Source organism: Schistocerca cancellata, chromosome 3 (assembly GCF_023864275.1).
Source record: "Schistocerca cancellata isolate TAMUIC-IGC-003103 chromosome 3, iqSchCanc2.1, whole genome shotgun sequence".
NCBI classification, from domain to species: domain Eukaryota; kingdom Metazoa; phylum Arthropoda; class Insecta; order Orthoptera; family Acrididae; genus Schistocerca; species Schistocerca cancellata.
The window spans coordinates 242558423-242572743 of record NC_064628.1 but is presented as its reverse complement, the minus strand read 5'-3'; the positions used below and the strand labels follow the sequence as shown (position 1 = coordinate 242572743).

The 14321-nt window shown below is 37.3% G+C and overlaps 1 protein-coding gene across 2 annotated transcripts in view; it reads right to left on the bottom strand.

Moving 5' to 3' along the window:
* LOC126174876 (ATP-dependent translocase ABCB1-like) overlaps nucleotides 1-14321 on the bottom strand; it is a 208510-nt gene that overhangs the window by 55321 nt on the left and 138868 nt on the right. For both annotated transcript variants that reach the window (XM_049921289.1, XM_049921288.1), the window contains exons 13-14: nucleotides 13417-13612; nucleotides 2261-2517 (exon numbers count right to left, since the gene is read on the bottom strand). In XM_049921289.1, the coding sequence (XP_049777246.1) occupies nucleotides 2261-2517; nucleotides 13417-13612 (453 nt within the window). The remainder of the gene's footprint in view (nucleotides 1-2260; nucleotides 2518-13416; nucleotides 13613-14321) is intronic.

Sequence of the window (14321 nt, the reverse complement as noted above, 5' to 3'; positions counted from 1 at the left end):
ACAAATTTATCCTTTAATTGTGGTGCACAGTGTATACGGTCAATTGAGAACGAGGTATCGGGGCAGAATGTGGGTGTTCTGCATATTACCCCTCTCTTGAGGGATAATGAAACAGTTGTGCATAATATTTAATAACCAATGCTTGTCAAGAGTCGCAAATATCAATAGTTGCAAATTAAATCAACATTTCACTGGTGCAGGTAAACATGTAGAACCCTTAAAATCTGTTGTTGCGAGACAACTACCTCATATGCAGCTACAGGAAACAAAAGATGAACTCGAGTCCCTTATTACACCGTTAGAGAGTAAGGACTCGATGGGATATGATGAAATTTCAAGTAGGATTATGAAGATCAATGAGTACATTAGTATATTTGCCCCGTCACCTGTGTAACGTGTCTTACTGATGGGCCAGTTTCATGAGAGATTGAAATACTCGTTAGTGAAATTACTAAATAAAATAGGTGCAAAAGATTACGTAGAAAATTATCGGCCAGTTCCTTTTCCGCCAAAGTTTCCTAAGCCATTTGAGAACGTTATGTTAAGGAGAGTAGTGTGACAATTAAGTACACCTAATTTGCCGTCAGTTACATGTTAACTTCGGAAGTACATTTACAGAATAAAAATCCGCTTCAGTTGTGTGGGAGCATAAATGTGTGGCGGTCGGGCCAGTCAGTCATGGTGGGTCACACCCACGTCGAACAAACGTCTGGGAGCGTAGTGTAGGACCAGCAACCATAGCGTCCGTCTGGATAGCACGACACAGAAGAATAAATATGGAAAGAAGTGAGCTGCTGAATTCCTGAGGTGTGATGATGTTCACTTTAAGCTCCCTAAGAGTATACATACTACGACAGTGAATAACAGTAGTATGTAGTTCAGAACACGAATGGACAACTCTAAAAAGGATAATCATAAAAGTTAGACGAACAAATACATCTACAAGGAAAGTAACTACGAAGATACCTTAGGCAACAGAATAAATACTTAAACTTATCGACGGAAGAGGGAAGTTTAAAAATGTTCAGAAAAAGCCAGGAATGTAGCAATATAAGTGACTGTGGAAAGAGTATATTAAAGTCCTCTATAAGGATGAGGGCCGTCCGACAACATGATAGAAGAAGAAATGGGAGTGCAAATGGAAGATAGGGGGATCCATTATTAGATTAACAGAGTTTAACTGGCGATCAAATAAAGTAGAAGGCATAGATTACATTCCTTTGGAATTTCTAGAATCAGCAGGACATGGGGTAAGCAGACCAGTATTCAGGCTGGTTGTACACGCTATGAATCAGGAAATATACAATCAGACTTTCCGAAAAATATCGCCCACACAATACCGAAGAAAGCAAGCACTGATAACGGGGAGAAATATTGCATAATCAACTCAACAGCTAATACATCCAAGAGCACAGGAGAGAAATTCGTGGTGGGCCGCCTCAAACTAGTCAGAAGACTGGAGACAGAAACAACCCTAAACCCTAGCTAAAGACCACTGCTCACAGCGGCAAGTATTCAGTGGTCTAAACAGCACAGAAACTGGAGAGTAGTTGTGGTATTTTGCCCCTTTCAAATATTGAAAACAATCGAGTACACCGAAGCCCAATGAGGGGTTTATTCCGCAGTGTGAAGAGTCTTGTGATGTTTCAGGGGCCCATGCCATGAGTTGGGTCAACTCATTCCGGCTACTGTAGAACATAAACCAGGGTGTTTATTCCAACATTCGCGATGACCAGGTGCTACATCTTATTCCACATCTTCATAGTGAGTGTACGGAGGACACTCCTGTCTTCGAGATGACTACAGTTGTGTTCGATGTTGCTGCATGCATACATCCCTGATTTAACAAACTCTCGGACATCATACTGCACCTCCAGCGGCACGCTAGCCCATTGGATATTCATACCATAGAGTCTGTCGGGGACTAGGGCCTATTTCGTACAGAGGGTGAAATGTAGCCATGAACATGAAGGTAAGTAGGTAGCTATGCGTGATCTGTTCATCAATGAATGGCTTCAAATGAATATAACTTACCTAGAGAAATTTACGGACTAATTTCCTCGACGAACAGAGGCTACTACCACGCTTGGGTGCGGTGTTACGCGGTATTAGCGGGTCTCCAGTGTGTGATTATTTTTTTGACTGCTGTTTTTATGTTTCCAACACAGTGGGAGTGTCAGTTCCAGTCCTCACGAAACTTAACAGCTTAATTTGATGTTGTAATGTGTCCCAAGAAGCGCAGTGTGGCCCTCATGCTTACTCCGAGCACGTCCCCGAAGAAGACAGCGAAAAGTGGGAAGGCAGCGCCGGCGATGAGCGCGGCAACTGTGCCGGTGACCAGCAGGTGCCACTCCGGCGCGTTGAGGCGCACCACGGTGGTCAGCCCCACGTCGGGCACCTTCTCCTCTGGAGCCTCTGGCTGCACCTCGACGGGGCCCCCTTCGCTGCCCGCCATTGAAGAAGCCTCGCTGCGGACGCTCACCATACGCTCCAGCTCTGGTCGCTCGCCTCCTGCCGCTGCAGGAGCAACGGGGTTAGCACAAGTTGAAGAGGTTAGCGCAAGTTGAACATCTATAGGGTTTACTTACACTGTTGATAAGGGAAAGAAGTTTATCTCATGCTTGTAGTCATCTAGAACAACTATAAGCCGCAGCGACCGCTACGGTCACCGGTTCGAATCCTGCCTCGGGCATGGATGTGTGTGATGTCCTCAGGTTAGTTAGGTTTAAGTAGTTCTAAGATCTAGGGGACTGATGACCACAGTAGTTAAGTCCCGTAGTGCTCAGAGCCGTTTGGCGCCCAACTATAAGACGCAAAGAAAAACGTTTCCGTTCGGAAGCCGTACACTTCAGAATCGGTATGCCAATGAGGCAAATGAGCCGTGACCATTAAGGAGAACACCCCACCGACACACCACGTTGGAGATACTCGTATCGCAAAAGAATGTATCCTGCTGTATGAAGAAGTCCTATACGGCCTGCTGCATATCCTCGTCCGTCGAGAATCATCGGGCTATTAAGGCCATTTTCAAGTGAACGAAAGTGTGGGAATCGCATGGAGTGAGCTCAGGACTATAGGCGGATGTTCGACTGTTTCCCACCTGAGTTGGTATAACTTCTGCATTACGACATTTGTATTATGGGGAAGTGCACTGTCATAAAACAGCAACATCCCTTGTATCACCATTACACAACGGTGGTTTTTGACAGACATGGTGCCCCATAGGAATTATTTATACTCCGGTGGATGTCTGCCGGTATTTCTACTCCGGCAGCCAAGGAAATAATAATAGCACGTTGGTCCTGTTCGGACGCATTTGGTAATAACGTCGCCATAGTTGGTGTTTCCGCATTGCGCCACACTAATCCCTTGCCTACAGGTCGGTTAATACGTTCCCACTTCAGAGACGCGCTACATTGCTTTCATGCTGCAGAAAGGCCCTCAAATGAGAACTTTTTGATCACCCCTCATAAGCTGAATGAAAAACTAAAGGACGAGAGTAACTTTCGAATTATGTGCCACTGCCTAATAACTTAGTTCGATCGAACTTGGACCATATGTAGAAAGAACTGCCGCAGCATAATGCAAAAGGTAACTGAAAGAAATATGCAATGTTACGAATAAAATGGCAATTTCATTCAAAGACAGTAACTTACTGAAGCCATTGGGATTCATAGTGGTCCTCTGGATATTACAAAAAATAGGACCTGATTCATAATAGGATGTTTTCACTTAAATCCTACCTCTAGGGACAAATTCTCAAGTAGATGCATGATTTGTCTTCAGGATTATTGTAAACAATGGTACATGTCAAATAAAATTAATAAAAAATGAAAATTACTTAATTATTGCATTTGCTATTTTATGAAATTCTTGTTTTTCAAAAAGTTCAAAAATGTATTTACATAAATAATAGTAACTAAATTAAAGCTTAGTTCAGGAAGTTTATGCTTGCTCAACTTTATGATCATTGTAGAAAAAATAATTAAACTAGATGCAGCAGATGAAAGAAAGATGACTCAATTAATTTAATTACATTACATAATTTATGTATCTCTACAAGAAGTCTCAATAATATGAAAGTAGATGATCACAGAACTTAGCTAAAACCTTGGTATTAGAGACTATTATAAATTAGGGAAATTAGAATTAATTGTTTCAGCTGTGTTACTAGAATTTCCATTCCACCCAAAAACCAGTGTCCAATATAAATTATTTTTAGAGATTTCAGGGTGACGTCATTGAAAAAACTCGACCAATGAGACAATAAAAAATAGTGAGAGTAAATCAAATTTATCCTTTCACAAGTAAACTTTTTCAGCAAGGAAAAGAGGGCTAAATCTAAAAATGATTTATCTGAGGTTAAAGAAATTAGATCTCAATTTAATGAAAAATTTAAGGCTTTATCTGTTAACTATAAAATTATATTTAATAATGCTGATAATAGTAAATTAAATACCATTAGAGAGAACTGAGATTATGTAACGAATTCACTCAATTCTATGGTGCAAATAGCTAAAAGAAGAACTAAATTTTGAAAAGAGGATAAATTGAATACAGACCTGCAGTTCCAAAAATGTTTTAACCAATTTCTACAAGATACAAGACATAGGTAGAACTAAACAATCTCTTCACGTTTTGTGCAATAAAATCACACACACACACACACACACACAATATATATATAATGGTGGACGTAACAATAAATTTATCTGATAATAAAAATGACAAACAATATATTACAAGAATTAAAATAATGATAATCTATGTTGTCCTAGAGCAATAACAGCGACACTAAGCTACCATACAAGTATTATACTACTAAGACAACTGTCTACAGGTGAGATTAAGAAAATTAGAGGAGATAAATACAAGTTACAAAACCAATAAACAGTAAACAACTAGGAGACTACAACAAAGAAGCAGAAAATTTCAATTCAGTTATCTATCATAGTCCCAATAAAGCAATAAAGATAATCTGTATAAAACTCACAACCTTTTTGATGTTGTTAACAGTATGTTAGCTTCATTAGGATCATCATATTATTGTAGTATATGTAATAAGCTGTATCACAACAAGAACATGCCCAGCAGTAAAACAGAGAGAAAAGTCTGTGTACTGTACACACAACACAGTACTGTGGAAATAAGTTATATTGTGAAAACTGCAATAGATACTGTTATAATGAAGAATGCTTAAAAAATTACCAAGAAGTTTTTGATACAGGTTACAAACGTCATGAATGTAAGTGCATTTGTTTGAGATCTAAAGAATATAAATGCAGTTTTGAACAATGTAGAAACTGTACCCACATAGTAAAAATTAGAAATCATAAATGTTACATACAATACAAACGGCTAAAACGTATTGTGAAAGAAACTTTGGTGAGGATTTTATAATCAATGGTTCTCAAAATTGCAGTAAAGACGATTCTTATATTAATGAAGACTTCCAAACTTATTACATTTTCCAGTGCTGAGAATGTTACAAAACAGTTACAGGAAAACAGTTTAACTGTTGTGAAAACGGAATATCAAAGACAATTCTGTGTAAATATACTGAACAACATACATTGTTGGATTATGAAGCTCAACAAGAAACTGTTATACATATTCTAAATCCTACAATAGCTCACAATCATAATGGTGATATTTTTTATAATAAGATGAATTATGAATTCCATAGGCAGATGACATCTGATAAAAATAAGAACAACATATTTATAACTCATTTTCCTAATGGCTATCATCCACAATTCATTCTGCAGCATTGTGCTGAAAAAACAATAAAACCATTTATCCCAATGCTCTCTTAGTAGCTCCACGAAAACGTTTGATTTGAATGAATGGAAGAGAGGTTACAACCTATATTTGTTCAATACAAAGAAAAATGAAAATTAAATATTGCCAGTTCCTGATGTCGAATATTATTGTGTTGCCAACTGTTTCTCAAATTGAATAGTGAAAATGTTGAAGAAAATTATGAGTTCAATTTGATCAAAAGAAATTAATAATGATAGTAATTCTGAAGTATATACATTGAGAATAGGCTGCTTACAACTAAGTGTTCCTAGAAGTAGCTAAATACATCCAATATTTTATTTAACAATTGCCAGAGTTTGTACAGGTATATACAGATCTTGAGGGAAGCATTGATGTATTGGATAAAGAATAAAAGAAAATTCTAGACAAAATCTGTATTCAACATGCTGCAAATGATGGTGAAGTAAATACAGCTGGAGCTAAAGTAGATGGCTTTGATAAAGAAACCAATACTGTTTATCAATACCATGGCTGTTATTGGCATGGTTGAAAAAATGTTTTAAATGTGAGATAATTAACAACAGAATAAAGAATTAATTGATGAACTATATCAAAAGATTTATCAAGAACTAATAAAATGCGGAATTCAGGTTATAATTTAGTAAAAATTTAGGGATGTAATTGTATCAACTCAGCACCATATAAAAACTTAAGAAGCTCAAACAATTATCTGAAGTTGTTAAAGCTTTGAATCCAACAGATGCTTTTTATGGTGGTCAAACTAACACAATAACATTGAGAGCTAAAGCTGATGGTGTTAACATAACAATAAGATGTGATGATGTTTGTAGTCTTTATCCGGGTGTGCAATATTACCATTATTATCCAGAATGACAGGACACAAAAATATATAAACCAAGAGACTATTGTAAAAGATTGTATAGGTTTGTAGAATGTAAGTTATTAGCATCAAGAGGATTGTATCATCCTGTTTTGCCATTATGGATAAAGATCAATAAAAATGAAAATCTAATACTTCATTTATATGTCAAATGTGCAGAAGAGAAAACAAATAAATGTAATCACAATGATGACAAAAGAAGTTTTATTGGTACCTGGTAAGTGATGAAGTAAAGAAATCTGTAGGAAAAGAATATAAGATTTTAGAATTCTATGAAAAAGTATGGAACTGTAGTAAGAAAAGATAAGTTGTTTCAAAATTGTGTAAAAGACTTTATGAAAATAAAATTACAAACTAGTCCTCATGATTTTGAAGCCAATGAGATATATATCAAAACAGTTAAAGAAAAATTGCATATTGATTTAGATCCTGATAGAATACAACAAAATCCAAAAAAACAAGCTAGGAATTGTCTAAACTCATCATTGGAAAAATTTAGACAATGCACAATGCCAAATTGTGAGAAAACTGAATATGTGACAGATTTACAACTATTTTTGAGACACTGTTGGATGGCAAATTAGATAATTTGAATATAAATTTTATTAATGAGCATGTGGTAGGCAGAAGTCCTATTTCAAAGATTATTATGTGGAAAATAATGGAGCTACAATTTTGTTTCCAGCTGCATTCACCACAACAAATGCAAATCTTATGTCATATGACAGGCTGGATAAGCTAGGAAAAAATTTTAGATATTTTGGTATGAATACTGTGATATATATCGATGATAGGGAGGTGAATGGACTGATGAGAAATGAAATAATAAATACAGATTTGACTTCAACTGCATCTAAGGTTATTATTTTGAGAGAAATGATAAAAGCACAGTAATGTAGGTAAAGGATTTCATTTTCAGCTATAAAAATATTCAAAATTTGAACAGTGAATCTATGCTAAGATCAATTGAGAGTGAAAAGAAAGAAAAGATACAATTAGAGTATAATCAGAAAATAAGAGATATAGTCATCTAAAATTTCATAAATAAACAAGTTAAGAAATAATTCTCATTTTATTTTGATAAAAGAATATTGTAGGAAATTTTGATAAAAGAATAATGTAGGAAATTTTGATACAATGCTTTATGGAAATTAAAATTAACTTAACTTACAAGTTAATAAAATTTAATAAACTGAAGCTGAAATAAGTTTTTGTGTCTTCTAGTACAAAAATAAAATCTATGTTTGCTATGTCATTATAAATTTAGTAGTTGCTTTTTATTGATTTCTCTGCTGTCTAAATAGATCGATTTAGATTTCTTTGTTATTGAGTGAGAAATTTGAAAAAGTATATTAATTTTAATGTAATTTTCTAATATTTCTGGTAAATTATTTGTTGGTAAATGATAAGTTCATAATTCGTTATTTTCGTACAGTTATAAAAAGGAGAGAATTCGACTTTTCTGTTTGTTCCCATATTTCTATATCAGTTTCCTCAAACGTCTCTTCTTCTCCATAAGCATTATGTTTCATACTTTTCATATGTTCTATAACTGAAGATGGTTTAAAATAATATTTGCAAACATTATGTGAAACTTGTTTATCTTTCACTTTAATATTTCTCCCAACAAAAATATCTTAGTCACATTTAAATTTGTTCCATATAATAGTCATATTCATCATTATTTAGAACATTAATAATCCTTATGTTTAATACATTTATAAGCTATGTAAGCTACTGACAAAGCTGAATGATGTAAACAGTTCTAATTTGTTTAAAAGATTAGTGAGCTGTAAGTAAATAACATATTACATTACTATCTGTGAATATTTAAAAACTAGATATGGTGAAAAAATTTGTCTGGAGCTTGGTGATAAATTAAAATTATTTTGCCAAACACATATTTGAAATTAATCGGTAGTTGGAATTTTCATTGTTTTGAATATAGAACTATTAAGGAGAGATATAATGGAATGAAGAAACTTAAAAAACAATGGTCATGAAGTCCATTATTTAGAATTTTTTTAGAATAATTTTAATGAAATGACCCCAAGTGCCCTGAATCAGCCAAGTTAGTAGTATTATCTCTGAATGAAACTGTCATTTTGTTCATAACATTGCATATGTCTTTCAGTTAACTTTTGTACAATGTTGTAGAAGTTCTTTCTATGTATGATTCTAGTTTCATTGTGCTAATTTGCAGTGACACATCATACAAAAGTTACTCTCCTCCTGAAGTTTTGCCCACAAGGCTATTTACTCTGTTTATTTTGAAATTAACTCCAGGCAGCAGCATTTGATGATTTTCATTTACAGCAGTCAATTTTGAAGCTCTAAAGGCTTTATCATCATGGACATATCGTGATAGTCATATTACTGCGCACCCACAGAATACATATAGGCACAGTCATGGAATATTATCACAGCTTCATCTTAAGTGGCTACTACAACCAAAATGCCAAATCTAACACTGATTGTCATGCAAAACATATATAAAATATGCATGTATAAATGTGTAACTCCAATGCAGCTATGTTCACTCACTCTGGAGCTACATATGTGTACACTTAAATACTGTCCATGATAATCAGTGTTTTGACCTAGCATTTTGCTTGATGTGTCTAAAGTGCAATTGTACATAACGGCATTCCATTGAAACACGTATGTAACATAGCAGCGATGGCGAGGCATTGTAGCATCTGTGACCAGAGAGTATGCGCTTGACCGCGCGAGTGTTGCGAGCGGTTCTCAGTCTGTCAGTCAGTCGTTGCGAGTGTGTAGCTCTGTCTAGTTGCGGGCAGTACAGTAGTAGTCGTTGAGAGCAGTTCAGTAGTGGTCTGGTCCGGTCACGGTCGCGAGCAGGACGCAGTCGGGAGCGTCGACATGGCATTCTGGTCAAGATGCTGAATGAGGTATATTGTTAATTAAGGTAATTATCAGATAATGTAAAGTTTATTTATTGTAATTAATTTCCAACAAGTGCCCCAATAATAATTTTGATTTCAAAAGCAATTTTAGAAAAAAAATTTATTTAATTGAATTAATTCCACTTCCCTTAAAGACAAATTTCAGTTAAATTACAAAAAAAAGAATATTATTATTTGCAATGCAGTTCCTCCAAGCTGTGCGCAAGAATAAGAGCAGAAATGTGACTAGCAGTTACAATGAGGTAAGAATTTAATTCTGATTTTTGTACAGGGCCAAAGACCGATATTTCGGTTTAATTGAATTTTCATTATCACTGAGATTTCATTAGTACTGTATTGTTTTTCATTATTTTTGCGGAAGCTTACACCAGAGTCAGATTGCGAATTTCACATTTTTAATTGTCATTGTCAGTAAATTTCATTACGGGAGGTTACACTTGGCTCCATTTATATTAAATAATAGTCTTACGAAATTTTTGTGGGGAGGTTACACTGTAATGAAATTTACTGACAATGACAATTAAAAATGTGAAATTCGCAATCTGACTCTGGTGTAAGCTTCCGCAAAAATAATGAAAAACAATACAGTACTAATGAAATCTCAGTGATAATGAAAATTCAATTAAACCGAAATATCGGTCTTTGGCCCTGTACAAAAATCAGAATTAAATTCTTACCTCATTGTAACTGCTAGTCACATTTCTGCTCTTATTCTTGCGCACAGCTTGGAGGAACTGCATTGCAAATAATAATATTCTTTTTTTTGTAATTTAACTGAAATTTGTCTTTAAGGGAAGTGGAATTAATTCAATTAAATAAATTTTTTTTCTAAAATTGCTTTTGAAATCAAAATTATTATTGGGGCACTTGTTGGAAATTAATTACAATAAATAAACTTTACATTATCTGATAATTACCTTAATTAACAATATACCTCATTCAGCATCTTGACCAGAATGCCATGTCGACGCTCCCGACTGCGTCCTGCTCGCGACCGTGACCGGACCAGACCACTACTGAACTGCTCTCAACGACTACTACTGTACTGCCCGCAACTAGACAGAGCTACACACTCGCAACGACTGACTGACAGACTGAGAACCGCTCGCAACACTCGCGCGGTCAAGCGCATACTCTCTGGTCACAGATGCTACAATGCCTCGCCATCGCTGCTATGTTACATACGTGTTTCACCATGAATGTGCAGATTTTGTATATATATAGCAGGTCTGCACCAATTTGATTCGTATGGTATGTGCATGATGATGAAGTTGTGAGAGCTTCAGAATCTATGTAGTGAATGAAAATGATCAAATACAGAAATTTGGAATTAATTTCAAAATAAAGAGTATAAATAGTTGTCACCAAGTTACCTTCCCTTAGAAATTTGGGTGCACTCAACGACTGTTATATGACTTTCAAATGATAAAGCACAGCAAACAGTCGTCATTTTATTTCAGGTTTTATTAGACAAATCTAGATTTCAGCTAGTGCCCAGTCATTATCGATGCCTTATTTAATAGTAAGAATATATGTCCTAGTATATCAGTCACCTGTTGTTCAGGATTGTGTCACAGTTCGTTCAAGTCTTGAACGACTGATAGCTGTGCTCTATCATTTGAAATAAATAGTTGTTCTAAGCAACAATACTATATCAGCTGACATTTGCCTGCTCAGAAAAATTGAAGATGAAAGGTGTTGCATGCGGAGTGTGTGGAAACCCACTACAACATAACTCGCAAGGGCGTGATAACTCCCAGAGAGAACTTTGATTACCTGATAAGTTTAGCACTTAGCTCAGTTACGAGCGTTTTTTTCTGTTTTTGCGTTTGAATTCGGTTGAAGCCATCACAGAATCATGCATACCATTACTGAAAATTTGGGAACAGTCCTTATTTTGGTGGTTGTCTCTGGTGGAGATTCGGAATAATGGACTGTGCCAGTTAGAAACTTTTTGCATATTTTACTGCATGAATGGCTATAAATTAGAAGGAGGGGCAGTTCGTCAAAAGAATAATTCTTTAAAAGGTGTTCTATTTTTACGGCATTAAGCGGGTGCTACAATTCTGGGAACCTGTGGTGAGCAGGAACACAACAGAAATTTCATACATTTACTAAGGGCTTTCTACCCAATAGGCTGACTGGAGAAGGTGCGTGAGTGGTTCGTATTCTGTAGCGCGAACTGTAAACATCCCTAAGGTGTACCTTTCGTGGAGTACACACTGTATAATTAAGGCTTTTTCTTTTACTTATTTATTATTATTATTGGTTATAAATTGTATAAACTGACATATCTGGACAGAGATAGCTAAAATTAAAACAATAAAGTGCTCCTTTTCACGAGTAATTATACTTTTTTATGTAACGCTTTTCAAAAAGACATGCAGAAACGTGCTGAGGTGTAAATTAGCTGAAGTGGGCTCTAACTGGGCGGTATTCGACTGACGCTCTAGTACGCAGATTCAGCAATCTTTTGTATAAGTTAGACTAGGTCTTAAAATCATGTCTTTCAAAGAAAAGTCGACTGTAATCTAGCGCTAAGTTTCGTAATCAGCTGCCAAGCAGGAAAGAACTGCAGAGATGTCTGGCAAAAGTAGGTTCAGAACAGTGGTAGACACCTGACAGATCGTTTGAGTGTATTCTCTTCACAGATAAACAATAAAAGTGCCTGTGAATTCACACCACATAGTGACATATGGCGACCGCAATGGCTCTTCGTGCCAATATGCAGTTTTTACAGTACCCCACCATGTACTAGTGCCTCGTCACAGCACAGAATATTGCCAGGTCACATGTTACCAACTTCGATCCCAACCAGAAACCGAAGAGCAAATGCAGAACGTTGCTGCAGATCGTGAGGTTTCAGTAGCTGCCTAGTCTGGATATGGTGCGTGTAGCAATGAATAATAGATGGAAGCTTTTTCCATAGTGTTGACCACGTTACTGACAATTCTCGTGAGACTGCAAGAGCACTGTCACTACCCGGGCACGTGCTGCATGGTCAGTTACAAAAACAGCAACCTCTTCACCAGCTTCCACTGGAGCAGGATGCCTCTTTCTTCCTGGTGCCAGACCGAGCTCGGCCGTGATTTTGAAAACCATTTAATGACGTCGGGCCTCTCCTCAGGCCTTTCAGTTGGCGATACTCTCTCAATGCAGCACTGTAATTGCTGCCTTTCCCGTAAGACAGTTTCACCAACAGCGCATGTTCCCTCTTTTCGACCGCAGTACTGTTCACTCGCGTTATGGCATGTCAAAAAAATGGTTCAAATGGCTCTGAGCACTATGGGACTTAACATCTTAGGTCATCAGTCCCCTAGAACTTAGAACTACTTAAACCTAACTAACCTAAGGACATCACACACATCCATGCCCGAGGCAGGATTCGAACCTGCGACAGTAGCAGTCCCGCGGTTCCGGGCTGCAGCGCCTAGAACCGCACGGCCACCGGGGCCGGCATAGCCTGTCAAATGGCAGCCTCGGTTTCATACAGTATGAAGCACTAGATTTACAACTGGTGGCCACAATTGGAACTAATCTGTTTACCAATGTAAATTGGTTCCGCATTACGGCATTAGCATGATTCCCAAGTTATGATGCCATAAAATAATTACATTCCACACAGTACCTCCGTGAGTAGCTACACTACATTATTACCACCACTTTGTTGCATGCTGTCTTCATCCAGTTGTAATTTTAATCTCCTGAACTGTACGCCATGTTAGGCACGGTTAGTAACCTAAATTAAAATGAAGTGCAGGAATTGATTTCTTTGTTTACTCGTCTTACTTGCATAGCTGAATACCCTAACTTGCTGGGGCTCACCCTTTTCCTCGGCCTCTTTGACAGCGGCGGACAGTTGGGCAGTGACGAGCGCGTGGTAGTGGCCCTTGAGCTCCATCAGCTCGTCGTGGCTGCCCTGCTCGACCACACTGCCTGCGGACAGCACCACGATCCTGTCTGCATTGCGCACAGTCGACAACCTGTGTGCGACGATGATGGTCGTTCGACCAACGCTAGCCTGCAATTTGTTCATGGAAAAAAAACTCGTTAGTGTGCAGTTATTGACGTTTAAAGAAAGGAGCTTTCAACTATAGTTTGTATCTAATGTTCAAATATTCGAATAGTTCTTAACGATCTCTGGAGGTTCCAATCGGTATACAAGAGCAAAAATTGAGGTCGCACTCTACTACACTTCAGAGGGGTTAGATCACGTCCTTTGGCATTATAGCCTCGCAATGTCTTTGCAGTACGGTTGTGTCGTCCAGGGGGTGACAACCCATCGAACGTTGTCAAGAACGTCGCACAGTTGATCATCGCACTGTGACTGTCATTTTCGACAACGAAATCTGTGGAATCAACGCTCTAAGCAAGGGGGTAGTTTCACTGACGCCCTTTACGCCACCTACTGAGGGATTTTCTTATCGATACTGAGTGTAGGTGTATTGGAAATTTTTTCTTCGGCCACCCATAAGAAAACTACGTGATTTGAAAGCAGAGGCGTCAAAAAGAAAAGGAAAAGTGGGTAACAGAGAGCGCACAGACCTTCCCATCATGTGCTACACCCACGATTTCGTTGCGCAGCGTTTTGGTGAAATTTGGTGCGAATGTGACATCATTAACCTACATTACACCTCACTTGAGCTTCTGTGGCCTTTTTTCGCCTGTATCGATAATTAACTGTCAGAAAGGTAGCCGAGCCCGAAGGCGGTGTCGCAAGGCACCATTCT